This window comes from Eptesicus fuscus, chromosome 17 (genome assembly GCF_027574615.1).
Source record: "Eptesicus fuscus isolate TK198812 chromosome 17, DD_ASM_mEF_20220401, whole genome shotgun sequence".
Classification (NCBI taxonomy): Eukaryota; Metazoa; Chordata; class Mammalia; order Chiroptera; family Vespertilionidae; genus Eptesicus; species Eptesicus fuscus.
This window is the reverse complement of record NC_072489.1, coordinates 16,994,072-17,011,491: the sequence shown is the minus strand read 5'-3', so window position 1 is coordinate 17,011,491 and position 17,420 is coordinate 16,994,072. Positions and strand designations below refer to the sequence as shown.

The 17,420-nt window shown below is 40.8% G+C and overlaps 1 protein-coding gene across 3 annotated transcripts in view; it reads right to left on the bottom strand.

Annotated features, from left to right (window-relative positions):
• Positions 1-696: 696 nt before the first annotated feature.
• P4HA1 (prolyl 4-hydroxylase subunit alpha 1) overlaps positions 697-17,420 on the bottom strand; it is an 83,124-nt gene continuing 66,400 nt past the window's right edge. For all 3 annotated transcript variants that reach the window (XM_054728759.1, XM_008145392.3, XM_008145393.3), the window contains exons 10-15: positions 17,240-17,339; positions 10,274-10,327; positions 8,233-8,298; positions 4,317-4,385; positions 3,568-3,664; positions 697-1,786 (exon numbers count right to left, since the gene is read on the bottom strand). In XM_054728759.1, coding sequence (XP_054584734.1) covers positions 1,716-1,786; positions 3,568-3,664; positions 4,317-4,385; positions 8,233-8,298; positions 10,274-10,327; positions 17,240-17,339 — 457 coding nt within the window. In that variant the 3' untranslated portion in view covers positions 697-1,715. The remainder of the gene's footprint in view (positions 1,787-3,567; positions 3,665-4,316; positions 4,386-8,232; positions 8,299-10,273; positions 10,328-17,239; positions 17,340-17,420) is intronic.

Below are 17,420 nucleotides of genomic sequence, written 5' to 3'. Positions count from 1 at the left end.
GCTGGGAAAAGGACTTTTTTTAAAAAATTGGTAAAAGTAATACCTTCTTTGCCAGAGAATCAAATTTTTTCTTAAATATTTAAATATTGCATAAAGGAAAAAGAGCCCTTGTATGAACTAGGATTCACCATGAGAAATGTAAAAAGTTAGTCTAAGGCAGTGGTCGGCAAACTCATTAGTCAACAGAGCCAAATACCAAAAGTACAACAATTGAAATTTCTTTTGAGAGCCAAATTTTTTAAACTTAAACTTCTTCTAACGCCACTTCTTCAAAATAGACTCGCCCAGGCCGTGGTATTTTGTGGAAGAGCCACACTCAAGGGGCCAAAGAGCCGCATGTGGTTCGCGAGCCGCAGTTTACCGATCATGGGTCTAAGGGGTCATTAACATACTTCAATAGATCCACAGCTTTACACGACCACACCATGTATTTTAGTAAGAGAAAGTCTTAAGTCCCATTATTGTAATAACCCCATAACCACAGAGCTCCCTTTGAAGGAAACATATTTAGGTTGATTAAATAGCTGAGAGTTCAGAGATCCTCTATTTTTCTTCCATAAAAATGAGATACCAGAGTGAATGGAAACCAAGAGGATAAGCCCAAGTCCTGTGTACTAAAGAATTACATAAATAGAAGTAACCTGTTGTCGCTATAGCATGCATTCACATATAAAAATACCACACGGAGAACAGAAACATTTTTAAAAAAAAGATTTAAGATCATAAATAGGTCATCGTTGTCACAACACATTTCAGAATTGAAAAAACAAACATTTTGGCTTTTTAGGAAAAAAGATATTTTTAAAATAATCAATTTCTCATCATTGAAAGGACTTGTGCATTTTTAAATTTCCAGTCTCCTAAGGCACAATATTTATTTAATCAGAAAGCCAGTATCACCACCCTGCTGTAGCAAGAATAAGAGGCAAGGTATTAGCATTAATAAAAACAGCAAATTTTATGGACAAAATCATCAGTCATTTAGGAAAAAGGACAAAGAAACAGACCAAGTGATGATCAGTTTAGTTAAGAAGCCCCAGTGTTGTTGTAGAGGACTTTCTGTTAATTTTTAAATCAAAGTATTTTACCTCAGATTTCATTACCCTCAAAGGAGCTGTGAGAGGAAGAGGGGCTGGTAAAACACAGTGCACTTTCCTCAAACAGGACTTGGGAAGGAAAAATCTACTTAGAACGTGGAGGGAGGGGCACACGTCGTCTGGAACCGAGCAGAGAGGCCTCGTTCACTCCGGGTCTTCAGGCAGAGCCGGAAACCAGACAGACTAGGTGACACAGTACCAGGTACATACTACAGGCATCTCTTCCTTAACCGCACGGCCCACTACCCGGCCACCCACCAACTGAGATGCAGTGCTATGCCATAATCAGATGCCTAAGGGGTATTTTTTATCTAACCAGAATGTTCTTTAAAATGTAACAAATGCAAAAATTCCTCATTTTTAACTGCCTTGCTTTGTCCTCTGTGATACCAACTGAACTTTAAGGTTTGATATTGTACAATGTGGTGATTTAGTGTTACTTTTAAAAGAAAAAACCCACAAAGTTAGTGATTGTCCACAGATGAAACACTGGATGAGGTTCATAATGAATCAGTCATGGAGTGTATGTTAGTCACTTGTAAACTCTTGACAGTTAAGACGGGGAACTGTGTATCAGTCACATCCGAGCACAGCAGGAGAGGAAGAGACACCTATGCGTCATTCCAATTCTGACAAGGCGCACGGTCTGCGAAATTCTTGTCCACGTTCATGGAGCCATTTATTGGATACTGTGAGAGAACAAAATATGTTAATTTTCCCACTAACTAGTATTTAATTTATTGATAAGAGCTAGTTCTAGAATAAAATGTTTACATGGTCTAAAAGTTCAGTTCAAGACCAAAACTAGATAAAGGCAGATGCTACTTAGTCTTTTAAATACTTCACTAAATGTTAGAAACACAGATTTTATTTTTTTAACCCTCACGTGATTTTTTTTTTTAATTTTAGAGAGAGAGGAAGGGGGAGAGAGAAATATCAATTGGTTGCCTCCTGTAAGCATTCAGGCCGGGGATCTAACCCAGTACCTTTTGGTGCACAGGACGATGCTCCAACTAATTGAGCCACAGAAGATTTTAGAAATGAGAGTCTACATATATGTGTATCTTAAAGTTTCTAATGTCAAATATAATGCTTGAAATGAAACACAAGTGAAATTAAAATGTAGGTACAAATAGAACAGAACACTGTTTTCACCTGTTTGCACAATACAACCTCTACTACAAAGACATTTTTAAGTGAACATAGCCTCCCTCTCAAGGAGCAGCTCTATGACCAGCCCTACTATTACATGTTCACTAAGTTTCCTGGGTTCCAAGATACTGTTTCCTAATGTAACCCCTAATGAATTAATTCCCTATTCCTTCTCCTATATCACAGAGTCTAATCAGTGGCATCAACATGTACAAAATATCTGAACTAGGACCCATAATTCTTACCTACTCGTTTACCTTTCTCAGCTCCTGTACCCAATCTTTTAGTCATCACACCTGCCACTTTTCTTTGCTCTCCAATCCTTTTGCTGTGGCCCGAGTCCACGCTTTTATCATCATCCACTTAGACAATGGAAAAATCTTTCTAGACTGATCTCCTTCACTAGCCTCTCTTCATTCTCGTCCAGTGGTTCCCAAACATAATCATCAGGGAAGATTTTTAAAATCCTGGTGATCAGGTGTCACTCCTTAATCTTCCTATGTCTCATACGGTAGGCACTAGACACACAGGGCACTTGAAATTTAGCTAGTGACACACAAATATTAAAATGGATGTATGGGGTTAAAAACATTAAAACAACTTCACCTGGCAAATCCTGCACAGTGAGTGCCTCTCTCACCCATGACAGTCCTGGACCCGGTTCCTGACATGCCTGGAAAAGTCTTTTCTATCCCCAAGACGAAATTTAAAAATGAGGCTTTGAAGAAGCCTCCCCAAGTGTAAGGAGTGGCCAGCTTCCATTCACACCTCTGTACTCGTATGTCCGCCACAATCACTGATCCATTAGCCTCAGGCAACTGTGAGCCCCTTAAGGGGAAACACTGTCTTACTCAACTTTGAGTCAATTAATGATTCTTAGAGTAACAAGTGGAAATAATCTGTCATCAAAATTCTGACCTATTAAAAGTACATTTATATTAAGATCAGTAACTTGCCCTGGCCAGGTGGCGGCGCTGGTGGGAGCATTGACCCGTACAGGAAAAGGTCACAGGTTTGATTCCTGATCAGGGCACATACAGGTTTCGGGTAATCCCCAGTCAGGGCGAGTACAGGAGGCAACTGACAGATGTTTCTCTCCCTCCCTCTCTTTTTAAAAATCAATAGAAAATATATCCTCAGGAGAGGATTAAAAAAAAACTGGTAACTTGCTTGGTTGAATCCACTCAATGTTAAAGTCATAGCAGGCAAATTTGTCAAAAGTTTTGTTTTCAATTTCTTTTAAGATGTAGATTATAATAATTTCAAAATATGGAACAATTATCACAAATTCTGTTCAGAGAATATAGAAAATATTTACCCCATTTGTTTCCAACTAGCACTGGACACGCTGCATGCCGTGTGCTATAATCTCCTTCTCCACTGGCAAATAGGTTATACCAGAAAACAGCAGTTCCCTGTGGAGAATACATAATTACCCCCAAATAAAACTTCAGGTTATAACTCTTTGCAGTAATTACATTTTCCCCTGCTCCTCTGAAAGTACTCCTCTATGGCAGCTCTATCTTCCTCTAATATAATTCTGAAAATATGATTGTCATTTATAAAATGTTGGTAATCACATGAAAACACTACTACCCAGCTGCTTGACAAACCGGTATTTGCCAAAACAAAACTAACATTAGCAGGCTGGAGGGGGAAACTCATATGGAACCTATTTTAGAAATGACAACTTTTAAATACTAATCCTTGGTGGTTCATTACTCTAGGCCAGTGGTCGGCAAACTCATTAGTCAACAGAGCCAAATAACAGTACAACGATTGAAATTTCTTTTGAGAGCCAAATTTTTTAAACTTAAACTTATTCTAACACCACTTCTTCAAAATAGACTCGCCCAGGCCGTGGTATTTTGTGGAAGAGCCACACTCAAGGGGCCAAAGAGCCGCATGTGGTTCGCGAGCCGCAATTTGCCGACCACGGCTCTAGGCAGTCATGGTAAATGGTGCCATAGAAGTATCCATAGTCTTACAGAAATATACTACCTTTAAACATTTATTTCGTGGTTTAATTAATGAATTGCAGATGTATCTGACACAAACCAAGTTTACCTTTTTGGGCCAAACACTCGCTCCAACTTCGGGGAAAACAGTCGCTCCTCCTGCTGACACATCACTCATCTGTAAGAGGTAAGAGAATATTACCAATGTGCTGATGGAATAAAGTTAAACGTGCCACTGTGTGGCGGATAGAATATTGAATACCAGAATACGTTAATATCTGGAATTCTACTTACATAGATGGGTTTGTGCATGATACTCAATTTTTAGAAAACAAAAGATGCTGTTTAGGTTTGCATACTTAAGTAAAAAATATATATATATAAAGCAAAGGAATTATAAAGCCAAGAAGAGAAATGGGACTATAATTTGGGAAGTCACTTCACTTATAGACAGGTAAAAAGAATGGTTTAAAATTGATAAGCTAGCCCTGGCCAGTTTGGCTCAGTGGATGGAGCATCAGCCTGTGGACTGAAAGGTCGCAGGTTCAATTCCGGCCAAGGGCATGTACCTTGGTTGCAGGCACATCCCCAGAAGGAGTTGTGTAGGAGGCAGCTGATCAATGTTTCTCTCTCATCAATGTTTCTAATTCTCTATCCCTCTCCCTTCCTCTCTGTAGAAAATCAGTAAAATTAAAAAATAATAATAATAAAATTGATAAGCCAAGTAATACAGGGGTATAATACATATTTTATTACACTAGAATATAATCTCTATGGGCAGGAATTTTCATGTTTTGTTCATTGCTGAGCTTTAGTGTCTAGAACAGTATCAAGAATAGTAGGTGCTCAGTAAATGAAATAAAAACCAAGAGAAAAATAACAATCAGTTTTGTCATTTCTTGTGGTAGGGAATCAACATATATTAACTGAGAAGTAGAAGATGAAAGGATTCTATAGTTAGTCTTAAAGGTAACCTAGAATGAAAACACAAACCTTCCAAATTAACTGAAGCACATGCACAAAACAAGGCAAAGGAAACAAATCCTAAAGTGATTTTTTTCAAAAGCAAGTAGAAGGTATCGACAGATTAAACCCCCACTCTATGCTATGTCCACAAGTCACATCTAATGTGAGTGACTTACAAACACTGAAAACATAAGGTTTGCCAGGCAAATGCCGTACAAAGAAAACACCAAGAAGTAGGTGTTTCCTTTAATATTGGCCAAAGGTTCACAAACAGTGTGAGTTCAAAGTGGGATTGTTCCCAGGAGGAGTGGCAGGAGGCTGTGGGGACAGGGCTCACATCCTGGGCATTCCTAAAGCATATCACTTGTGAACAGAAGTGGAGCAAGCCAAGAATGAACACACTAGGACAGAGTGAATCTGACATTCAGAGCTATGCTCAGAGAGAGAGAATGTGCTGGGGGAAGCAGGCCCCACGGAGGCTAACAGGACTTTGTGACCAACAGGTACCAAGGCCCTGTTCTCAGAGTCCCATGTTGTGGGCCACCATGGAAGGCTGACGGAAGGGCCAGGAAAGAGGGGAGAAGAAGATGAACTTCCACAGCTGTGGTGCTTCCCAAACCACACCACCCTTGCAGGCTGGATCCCCTCTGAACAGACTGACCTTAATATCAGACGAAGTCTAAAGGTAAAAAGCATTAAGTGAGAGAAAAGAGTATTTTACCATGAAAAATATATAACCAGTAACAAAGAATATTGATGTTTCTCTCCTTTCTCTCAGAAATCAATAAAAATACACACACACATATATATATATTAAAAAAGGGAAAATATTTAGAAAAGGGGGAAATACCTTTGGAGAAATTATGTGGCTCACCTAGGAATAGTATTCAAATAAGGGGGAATGAATATTAATCTAATCAATGTTATATGATTAGAAGGGAGTATAATAATTAACATAATCTAATATAAATGGATATTGGACCAAATAATATAGCATCATGATATTCATAAAACGAAGAAACAAATACAGCCAAAACAAATGTTTAATGGCTCTTAAACAACTGAAAAGATACTCAACCTCCCTAATCAGAGAAATGCAAATTAAAACCACAATAACTGCCAATCTGCTAAATGAAAGGGGTACAGACCAAGAAGTTTGACAAATATATCATACTTAAAGGTGGCATATAAATTGATACAATCTCTGAAGAGTTCATCTCTAAAAAGTAGAAGACCCACAGCATAAATTTTATATAATGTATCCACTTCTCTCCTAGTTTTCCCTTTGTGATCATTTGCTCTCACTTAAAATTTATAAGTCTTAAATCCTTTTTTGATGGTACCTTAAAACTTCTCCCTCCTCCTCCAATGGCATCTTAGATCTTTTTGGAAACAAAATGGAGTTATGAGAAGATGGAAATAGTGAAGGAGGGTGAAGAGGTTGGGTTGGATGCAGGGAGTGAGATACAATAGTTATATAATTTAAGTGGGGGTAGGGGATGGAAATTAAAAAAAAAAAAAATCCTCACCTAAGGATATATTTATCAATTTTACAGAGAGAAGAAGGGAGAAAGAAAAACATTGATGTGAGAGAGCAACAACGGTCAGTTAGTTACCTCCTGTACTCACCTCAACTAGGGATTGAACCTGCAACCTAGGTATGTGCCCTGACCTCGAATTGAGCCCACAACCATTTTAGAGTACAGGACGATGCTCCAACCAGCTGAGCCACCCAGCCAGGCTAAGATATCCTACCTAATAAAATAGTAATATGCAAATTGACCACACCTTTGCTACGCCCAAGCCACGCCCGTCAGCCAATCAGGGCGAGCATGCAAATTACCCAACAAAGATGGCGGTTAATTTGCATACGCTGAGGGAGAGAGGAGTGAAGACAACTTAGAAGGAAGAGGGAGGGAAAGCCGGGGCGGGGCGGTGGCAGCCGCTTGCAGGATTCTTCCTGCAAATGGGCTACTAGTCTTTTATAAGTTAAGATTACAACATTGCTGATTATATTTTTCCAAATATAATATTCTTATATGCTCTTTTTACATGACATTGTTCGTGAGTGGTTAGGTCTGTGTCCCCTCCCCTTGAGCCTTGGCAGACCTTTGCAGTTGCCTCAATTAATAAAATAGAGCAGAAGTGACACTGACTTCTGAGGATAGGTGCTAAAAGCCACACTTTCTGCCTATTTTGGGGGGACACTTGTTCTTGCAGTCACCATGTGAGGAAGCCCCATGGATGTCTTCTGGCCAACAGCCAGCCTCAATGTCAGCCTTCAAGATGGACCCTACCTCTCATCATCATCTGACTGCACACGCATGAGAGAGCCAGAAGAACCCAAGCAAAACCCAGTGAGCCTCACAACTGTGAAAGATAAAATAATTTTAAACAGCCCGGCCAGAGTGGCTTAGTGGTTGAGCATTGACCTATGAACCAGGAAGTAATGGTTCAATTCCTGGTCAGGGCACATGATCAGGTTGCAGGCTCCCCCAGTAGGGGGCATGCAGGAGGCAGCCAATCAATGATTCTCTCTCATCATTGGTTTTTCTCCCTCCCTCTCTGAAATCAATAAAAATATATCTCAAAAAATAAATATTAAACCATTCAGTTTTGGGATGATTTGTTATGCAGCAATAGTTAACTAGGGCAAAGAGCACAAAGTTTTGAAACGTTAATAATGTGAGAATGGTTCCCTTGATGGGCATCTAGGGTGCTACTTCTTGATCTGGATGCTGACTATATGAGGTGTTCACTCTGAAAATTTGTTGATATATATCATATCAGAAAAGTAGACCAAAAAAAATGAAAATGTGAGTGTCTGCAGTCCCCATTTGCCTGCAAATATACAAATTCATATGAACGAATGAAGCAGCTTATATACACATAGATACACAGTGACTGTCTCAAAGTAGTGAAACTACCAGTAATGTTAACTTCCGTCTTCAGGTTGTAATATTATAATTGAAAAAAATATTTTTAACTCCTGAACACATCAAAATAAGAGTCATGTGGTCAAGTCCCAACTTAAAATAAAAATCTTAGCTATAACTTACATAAAACAGCCATGTTGCAATTCTATTTCCTGTCCCCAGCTCTTTGAAAGCATCTGGCTCGTCTTTCTATAAATAAAACAGAACTAATTTAATGGTGAAAAATTCAGTAATGCAAATTTTCCAGTGGCAACTAAACATGGGTAATATGCTGAAGGGTATGCCAAAAACAACCCCAAAAGGTTCCTATATAATATCTAATGCACAATAGCAGTAGGCATTCATATTGTTGGTTCAGCTTGTACACTGATTACTTTTGATAAGACCGCGGGGAGGGGGGGGGGGGCCGGGGGGAGAGAAACAGATTAACCTAAATAATGAGAACCAATAGCTACTATTCACAAAATATTTAAAACATCAACATCTGTAGCTCTAGCTTCCCCCATTTATAGCTCAAAATGTTTAAAAAGATCCAATATTAATCTTAGGAATATTTAGGCAATGACAGCTTTTTAGCATCCTGCTTTGATACTATTTGTTCTCCAGCCTCTTTACATCTATTTTATATTTTTTATCTTCCTGTTTCTCAAAACGTATTCTTGGAATCTTTTTAGCTTTATCGGCCAATTCACTTATTTGCCTCAGCTGTCTCTAATCTGTTTTAACTTATCTACTAAATTTTAAATTTCAAAATATAACTTTTCAACTAGAACTTCATTTTTCAAATATGTTAAATCATTTGAGAGGTTAATTTTATCCTACCTTTTATTTTCTTAATGTTATATAGTTATTTTATATTCTGCACCTGGTAATTCAAGTATCTAATATCCTACAAGTGTCTCAATCTGTTGGTTGCTTTAGTCTCACCAATTGTGTCCTATTACCACTTAGTCATTTTTTAAAAAATGAGTTTGTATTTAGATGCTTAATCTTTGAAATTCTCAAGATGCTTCTCTTCAGGGAGCAAAGTATCAAAGAGCACTACTAAGTGGAACCACCTTGAATTAACTTCCTCTTCCAGGGAGTACAAATTGAAACCTGAGCTTCATGTGAAGGCAGGCCTATGCTTTAACTCCCACAAGCAGCTCCCCAGACACACCACACTCCAGCTAGGATGGTGAGAGGCAACTCTCCTTACGGCTCCTGACTCAAAGCAGATTATTTTCAAAGCCATTCTGCCTTTTCTGAAGGTGTAATCCTTCTGGAGATTTAGGTTTTATGCAGGGGTCTCAGGTTCAGTAGCTTACACTAAGGCTGCTAATCCCCAAGACTCTAGATTCCTGGAATACATGTCTTCAGCCTCAGCTTTTTTGTCCCCCTTTAACCTCTAATTTTAGTCTCTAGGTTTTCTTTGTTCAGTTTTTGCCTTTGGGAATTTCCTCTACTTTCTTCCAGGTTCAGCAATGCATTTAAAACTATTCTTATTTTATTGTGCGTCTAGGTGTTTTTTACTGCTAAAAAGGCTTTACAGAGTATTTATTCCACCGTGCATCCATGAATTCCAAATAGGCCATGGAATTTTTTCCTTTTTATTGAATTTACCGGGGTGGCACTAGCTAACAAAATTATACAGGTTTCAGGTGCACAATTCTACAACACATCACCTGTACACTGTATTGTGTTCACCACCCCAGGTCAAGTCTCCTTCCATCACCATTTATCCCCTCTATACCCTCCTCCACCTCCAACAATCACCACACGATTGGCCTTGTCCATGTGTTTTCTCTTTTTCCATTTTTGCTCAATCTCTCCACTCCCCCAGCCCCGCCCCGCTGAACGAACAGCTGTCAGCCTGCTCTCTATTTGTGTGTCTGTCTCTATTTGGCTCGTTAGTTCATTTTGTTCATTAGATTCCACATATGAGTGAAATCATACATTACTGGTCTTTCTCTGCCTGCCTTATTTCATTCAGCATAATGCTCTCCAGGTCCATCCATGCTGTCTCAGAGTAAGATTTCCTTCTTTTATATGGCCGAGTAGTATTCCATGCTGTACATGTACCACAGCTTTTTATCCACTCATCTCCTGCTAGCACTTGGGCTAGGCAGCTAACATGTCATACCTAAGCTTCAGTGGAACTACATTCCCTATTGTTTTTACTTACCCGTGCAAAATCAAAATGGGGTTCATACTGTCCTCCCACTCCATAATTTGCTACCTGAAGGAGAGAAACAAACCATGAATGAACTACCAAGATGACTATTCAAAAAACCTACCGGCCCCATTTTGGCCTCATATACCGTGGTTAGGTACTTCAAGAGAAATGAGAAGCAAAGCATTGGAAATCAATTAGAACTCCTAAGGAACCAAAGATGAAAAACTACGGATAGCTACTATATGCTATTGTAGAACCTTAATTAATATGCTTCAGCAAATGTTTGGGGGACATATTTTCCTTTAATATATAACAAACTAAATTTTGAATTAGAATTAAAATTTTCTAGAACTAGAATTATGAGGTTCCTATGATTCATTTTCACTAAACACTTTCCTTTGGAATTTAAATAAAGACTTGTTTTCTAAAGCCCAAAATGCTGACCAACTCCCAATATTTTCTAATAAAGTCCCCCTTCCCTCATATTTTTCCCTGTAAAGAAGGGAAGAAGTTAACACCAACTTAACTATTCCTGCTGGATGGCTCCAACAACTTCAGGTGGTTAGGACAATGTCCTAGTGTGAAGCAGCAAAAGAAAGTTAAGAAAAACATTTGGTCTAAGTTCAAGTTCCAGCTTTCTCAGTTATAACTTTGGCTAAAACCTCACTTGTAAAATGAGAAATATGACACCTTCCTTTACTCCCTCCTTCCATCCCAATATGATAAAATGCTGACAAAAATAAAAGGAAAATGTAAAGAGTAATGCTGATCAGCCCTAGCCGGTTTGGCTCAGTGGCTAGAGCGTCGGCCTGCAGACGAAAGAGTCCCGGGTTTGATTCCAGTCAAAGGCACGCACCTTGGTTGCGGGCTCCTCCTTAGCACGGGCCCTGGTGCATGCAGGAGGCAACCAATTGATGTGTTTCTCTCACATCAATGTTTCTATCTATCCCTCTCTCTTCCACTCTCAGTGGAAAAATATCCTCAGGTGAGGATTAACAAACAAACAAAAAAAAGAGTAATGATGAAGTGAAATGAGAAAATAATTACAAGAGTGTTGCCCATAGCAAGTCCAAGTCCTATATAAATTACTGTTACTCTGCATAGTTAACTTATGTTATAGACACCTTGAGCTGGATCAGCCTGTTAAGTAGAAATACATCAAGTCGCCTAAAAGAGCCTGTGAAGGTTAAACAGGGAAAGAAAAAGACATATCAAAGAGTTTCTAGGAATAATTGACAGCTTAATTGAGCAAATTTAAATATAGGCAGTCCTGCTTTGCCCAATTCCAAAATGCACAAATCTCAGATAACATTGTTAGCTAACCATTAACACCAGACCCCAACACACAGTTGAAATTTCAGTTACCAAGTACATTGTGAGTAATGTATAAAGTACAAATGTCACTGTAAGGTCTTCAGTCCCCAGGTTCCTATGTAAATAACAACTGCACATCATGATCAATGACCAATCACATCCCTTCTTTCAAAGTCTATCCGTGATTATCATTGCACATCTATTATGCGGTATAACATACTGAATAACATACTGGATGAATAACATGCAGACAGCAAATCATGCAATTATGTTGCCTCCTTATCTCCCAGGGAAAACCCATGTGATATTTTACAGGAATATATCATTGGAAAAGGGAATTGCCCAACAAAGATAAAGTACAACAGAAATGGAAAGCAATAATGCTTTAAGTGAAATTCAAATCAAACTTAAATGGAGATTTAGAAGAAATAGCTACAGGAAATGCTTCTACTTTTGCTGTTCAAAAACTCTATACATATTTTGAAGATGGCCACGGAGTAGGTGGAAGCTACACTCACCTCCTCCCAGTGCCAAACCAGATTTACAGCTAAATTATAGAGCAATCAACCTAAATAGCCAGCTACACAGAAGCATTCTAACAAAGGATTCACAGAAGAAGCCACAGAGAGACCGGTAGGAGGGCTCAGGCACGAAAAGGGCTAGCCCTGCACCCACAGGTGGCAGCTGAGAATCTGAAGGGATATCTTGGCTGCAAAGTCCTCCGTGAGGAGCATGGGCCTCACCCAATGCCAGGTTCCCCAGACCCCAGAGCCAGGAAGAGGAGCCCACATAGCACCTGGCTGTGAAAAGCAGCTGGGACTCTGTCATCCTGGAAGAAGGAGTCCGCTAGAAACCAGGTGCTCTCTTAAAGGGCCAATGCACAGGAACTTGTTCTCGGACACCTGGGGCTCTGGTAGAGGGAAGGTGACTCAGGGCATAGGGGAGTCAAAAAGAGAAGATCTGGGTGGCATGGCCCTGAGGTCCCTGTGCTGAGTCCCTATCCCACACCGCCCTCAGGCGGCATCGCCCCAGGGTCAAGCACTCCTATTCTTACAGCACCAGCTGGGCAGTGCACTAGCCCAGTCCTCCAACTACTGGCACCACCCTGCTGAGCTCTAGACCTGCAGAAAGATCTGCTGGCTGCACCAGCGGACCTTTGGTGCACTCTTTTTCTGGAGAAGCGACTGGCAGAGACTCAGTCATTGAGCTGTGTAGCTTTGGAACGGGGCCATTCTTCCCCCACTCCCACACTCAGCTGGTGCCCACCTACCTGATGTTTTCCTTACGACTCCCAGTGGCCCTGCCCCGCTTAGCTCAGTCCCACAGGGGGATCAGAGCGCTGCTCAGGGCCGGGACCTTCAGAGTGTGTCTCCCTGGGAGGCTCTTGTCCAGGGCTCAGGCAGGTCCTGAGTTGTGTGGCTATGGCGCAAGGTGCCATTTTTACCCCCAATCCCCTAAGTTGAGCCAGTACTATGGCTCCAACAGGAGACTCATTTGACCTGTCCTTCTGGCTCTGCCCTGCTGATCTTGCTCCTGCACTCCTCCTGGGGGAGCTAGGGTTAGAGACTCTAGCAGAGACTGAGAAGTATGGCTGTGGAGTAGGGGCCACTTTCCCCCCAATAACTGCCTGACCATGCTGCCTCCAAGCAGGAGACCCACTAGCCCTGTCCTCCCGACCCCAGTCACTCTGCCCCATGGAGCTCATGCCTATTGGAAGGGTCTGTGGGTAGCAGTCAGCCTGGGCCCACCCTAGTCTTTCTTCAGAAGGCTCTCAAGGAAGACCAGGCAACCTCAGGGGGTGGTGGAGTGGCCAACAGGTAGATGTGGACCTTAGGGTGCCTTGGACCTTTTATTGCTCTGCCTCCAGCTCAGAGCTGGACAAAGCCAACCCTCATTCACAGCTTGGTCTCTCCCACGTACACTCAGGCCCAGAAGAGGCAGCCACAAACAGCAAATTACATGGTAGCTCCAGACAGGTATCCCAGGCAGCATCTGACATCGACCTGTACCAGAACCCCACCCAAGTGGACCCAGAACCAACACAACCAATAGTGGGCTTTAACCACACCAGAGCTCACCCAACTAGCCGCACAAGTGGCACACCCTAAGAGGGGTCCTGCTAGGCACCAGACCCTGCTGGGAACAACTCCACCTCAGGGGCAGCCCCTGCACAGTGGCTGCATACACTGTGATTGAGATCTTTCCTTATGGACAGCCAGCCTGAGAGTTAACCCCACCCAAAACCAAACCAGCAGCATTCAAGACTCAACTACAACAGGAGGGTGCACACAATCCACACAAGAGATATTCTGGAGCACTCAGTTCAAGTGATCTAGAAGACTGCGCCTCTGAGCCCCATAAGACACCTACAACATAAAACCACCATAACAAGTTTGGGAGTCATAGCAGATATACCTAATACACAGAGACAAACAAAAAAAAAGCAGACAAAATGGGGAGACAAAGAAACATGCCCCACATGAAAGAACAAGAGAAATCTCCAGAAAAAGAATTAAATGAAATGGAAGTAACCAAGATACCAGATGCAGAGTTCAAAACAATGGCTATAAGGATGCTCAAGGACCTTAAGGGAAGAATGGATGATCTAAGTGAAAATAAACAAAGAGATAGTAAGCATTAAAAAGGACATAGGCCCAGTCAGCATGGCTCAGTGGTTGAGCATTGACCTATGAATCAGGAGGTCACAGTTCAATTCCCAGTCAGGGCACATGCCCGGGTTGTGGGCTTGATCCCCAGTGTGGTGTATGCAGGAAGCAGTCAATCAATGATGCTCTCTTGTCATTGATGTTTCCTCTCTCTTTCTCCCTCTACTCTCCTCTCTGAAATCTATAAATATCCTATCTAATAAAAGAGTAATATGCAAATTGACCATCACTCCAACACACAAGCTGGCTCCCCCCATGTGGACACAAGATGGCCACCACAAGATGGCCAGCAGAAGAGGGCAGTTGGGAAGGACCAGGCCTGCAAGGGAGGGGAGTTGGGGGGGGGGGACAGAGGCCTGCAGGGGAGAGCAGTTGGGGGGAACCAGGCCTGCAGGGGAGGGCATTTGAGGGGGGACCAGGCCTGCAGGGGAGGGCAGTTGGGGGTGACCAGGCCTGCAGGGGAGGGCAGTTAGGGGTAATCAGGCTGGCAGGGGAGCAGTTAGGCATCAATCAGGCTAGCAGGGGAGTGGTTAGGGGGTGATCAGGCTGGCAGGCAGAAGTGGTTAGGGGCAATCAGGAAGGCAGGCAGGTGAGCAGTTAGGAGCCAACAGTCCTGGATTTTGAGAGGGATGTCCGACTGCCCGTTTAGGCCCGATCCCAGTAGGATCGGGCCTAAACGGGCAGTCGGACATCCCTTGAGGGGTCCCAGATTGGAGAGGGTGCAGGGTGGGCTGAGGGACACCCCACCCCCCGTGCACAAATTTCATGCACGTTTATACTAGAGAGTATAAAAGAATAAAATCTTGCCATCTGCAACAAACCTAGAGGGTATTGTGCTAAGAATGAAGACAAATACCATATGATTTCACTTAAATGTGGAAGCTAAAAAAGAAGATAAATGAACAAGTGGAACAGAAACAGACTCATAGATACAAAGAACATTTTAATAGTTGCCAGATGGGAGAGGGATTAGCAGGATGGGTAAAAAAGGTGAAGGGATTAAGAATACACACTGGTAATTACAGAATAGTCATGGGGATGTAAAGTACAACATAGGGAACATAGCCAATAATATTGTAATAACTATTTATGGTGACAGATGGGTACTAGATTTATCAGGGTGATCACTTCTAATCACTGGGTTGTACACCTGAAGGTAATATAATATTGTACATCAACTTTAATTAAAAAATAAAAAATTATTGCTCTGGCTGGGTCGCTTAACTGGTTGGAGTATCATCCCAATATACTAAGGTTGCAGGTTCAATCCCTGGTCAGGGCACGTAAAAGAAGCAACCAATGAATGTATGAATGGGTGAAGCAACAAACTGATGTTTCTCTCTCTCCCTCTCTTTCCCTAAAAATCAATCGATCAATAAATTTTTTAAAAATTATTAAAAAGAAAAAAGTATAAAAAAATATATGTAGGATAAATAAATATAGGATGTGTGTGTGTGTGTATACTGTGAAAAAAATACATTTGTGATTCATGAGAAGAGGTAAAAATAACATTAACAGCAGTTTGGAAGAAGCTGATTTCAATGCTCATGGATGACTTTGTGGGGCTCAAGACTTCAGTGGAAGTCCCTGAAGATGTGGTGGACATAGCACAAGAACTAGAATTAGAAGTGAAGCCGGAAGATGTGACTAAATTACTGCAATCTCATGATAATGAGATACTGCAATTTCAGGTGTTGCTTTTTATGGATGAGCAAAGAATGTTGAGATAACAACAAAGGATTTAGAATATTACATATATTTAACTGATAAAGCAGGGCAGGATCTGAGAGATTGACTCCAATTTTGAAAGAAGTTCTACTAGGGTTACAATGCTATCAAACAGCAGTGCTTGCTACAGAGAAATCATTCATGAAAGGAAGAGTCCATCAATGTGGCAAACTTCACTGTTGTCTTAAGAAATTGCCACTATCACCATGATCAGTTAACAGTCATTTTAAACACTGAGGCAAGTTCCTCCAATAAGCAGCAAAAATACTACTGAAAACTCAAATAGGTTAGCATTTTTAGCAATACAGTATTTTTAAATTAAGGAATGTACATTGCTTTGTAGATATAATGCTACTGTACACCTAATAGACTATGTATAGTGTAAACATAACTTTAATATGCACTAGGAGACAAAAAATTGGTGTGAGGTTACTTTATTGTGATATTTGCTTTATTGCTGTGATCTGGAACCAAACCCATAATATCTGCAAGGTATGCCTTGCAGAGGTACTTAAAGTATATGAGGTTTCTTTCTGGGGAAATGAAAATATTCTGGAACTAGACAGTATTGGTGGTTGCACAAAGGCCAGGTCCTCTTTCCGGTAACAAAACCAGTGTAAATCTTATGGTACAAGAATTATGTCTCAATAGAAAAGAAAATTTAAAAAAAAAAAAAAAAAACTGCCCTGATTACCTGACAGGCCTAGGAATGAAAAGTACACACATTGTAGTGTGCTTAATAAATATTAGTGTTACATTTTTCTCATTTCCCTATAAATTTATACTCAACAGTATAAAAAATATATGTAGGATAAATAAATATAGGATGGAAGAGAAAGGGAAATATTTTTTTAATTTTTTTTATTGATTTTAGAGAGGAGAGGAGAGGGAGAGAGAGAGATAGAAACATTAATGACGCGAGAGAATCACTGATGGGCTGCCTCCTGTGCAGCCCCTACTGGGGATCCAGCCCACACCCGGGCTTGTGCCCTTGACTGGAATCAAACCTGAGACCCTTCAGTCCGTAGGCTGGTGCTCTATCCACTAAGCCAAACCAGCTAGGGCAAGAGTTTTTAATGTTTTGATAAATTTTAACAGAACAATCATATAATTTTCCCACTGATTATTAAAATCACTATTTGTGATTAAATTGAGTACTGCCTGTGCAATATCAAGAAATCTCATCTGAAGCATCTTTTGAAAAAGTGTAAAGTTAATTTAAGGATAGTGTGATAGCATGTAATTCAGGGATAATGTGATTACCCACCTGTAATTCCTCTGCTGTGGAAACATCTAGTCCTGTTAGATCTTGTATTCTCATATTAATTCGAGACACCACAGGGTTTTCATAGCCAGAGAGCCAGGCACTAAGAACAAGAAGAAATAGTCTTATTGATAATGTTTCAATACATGAAGACTATTAGCTGTCATTTAAAAAGCTGTAATAT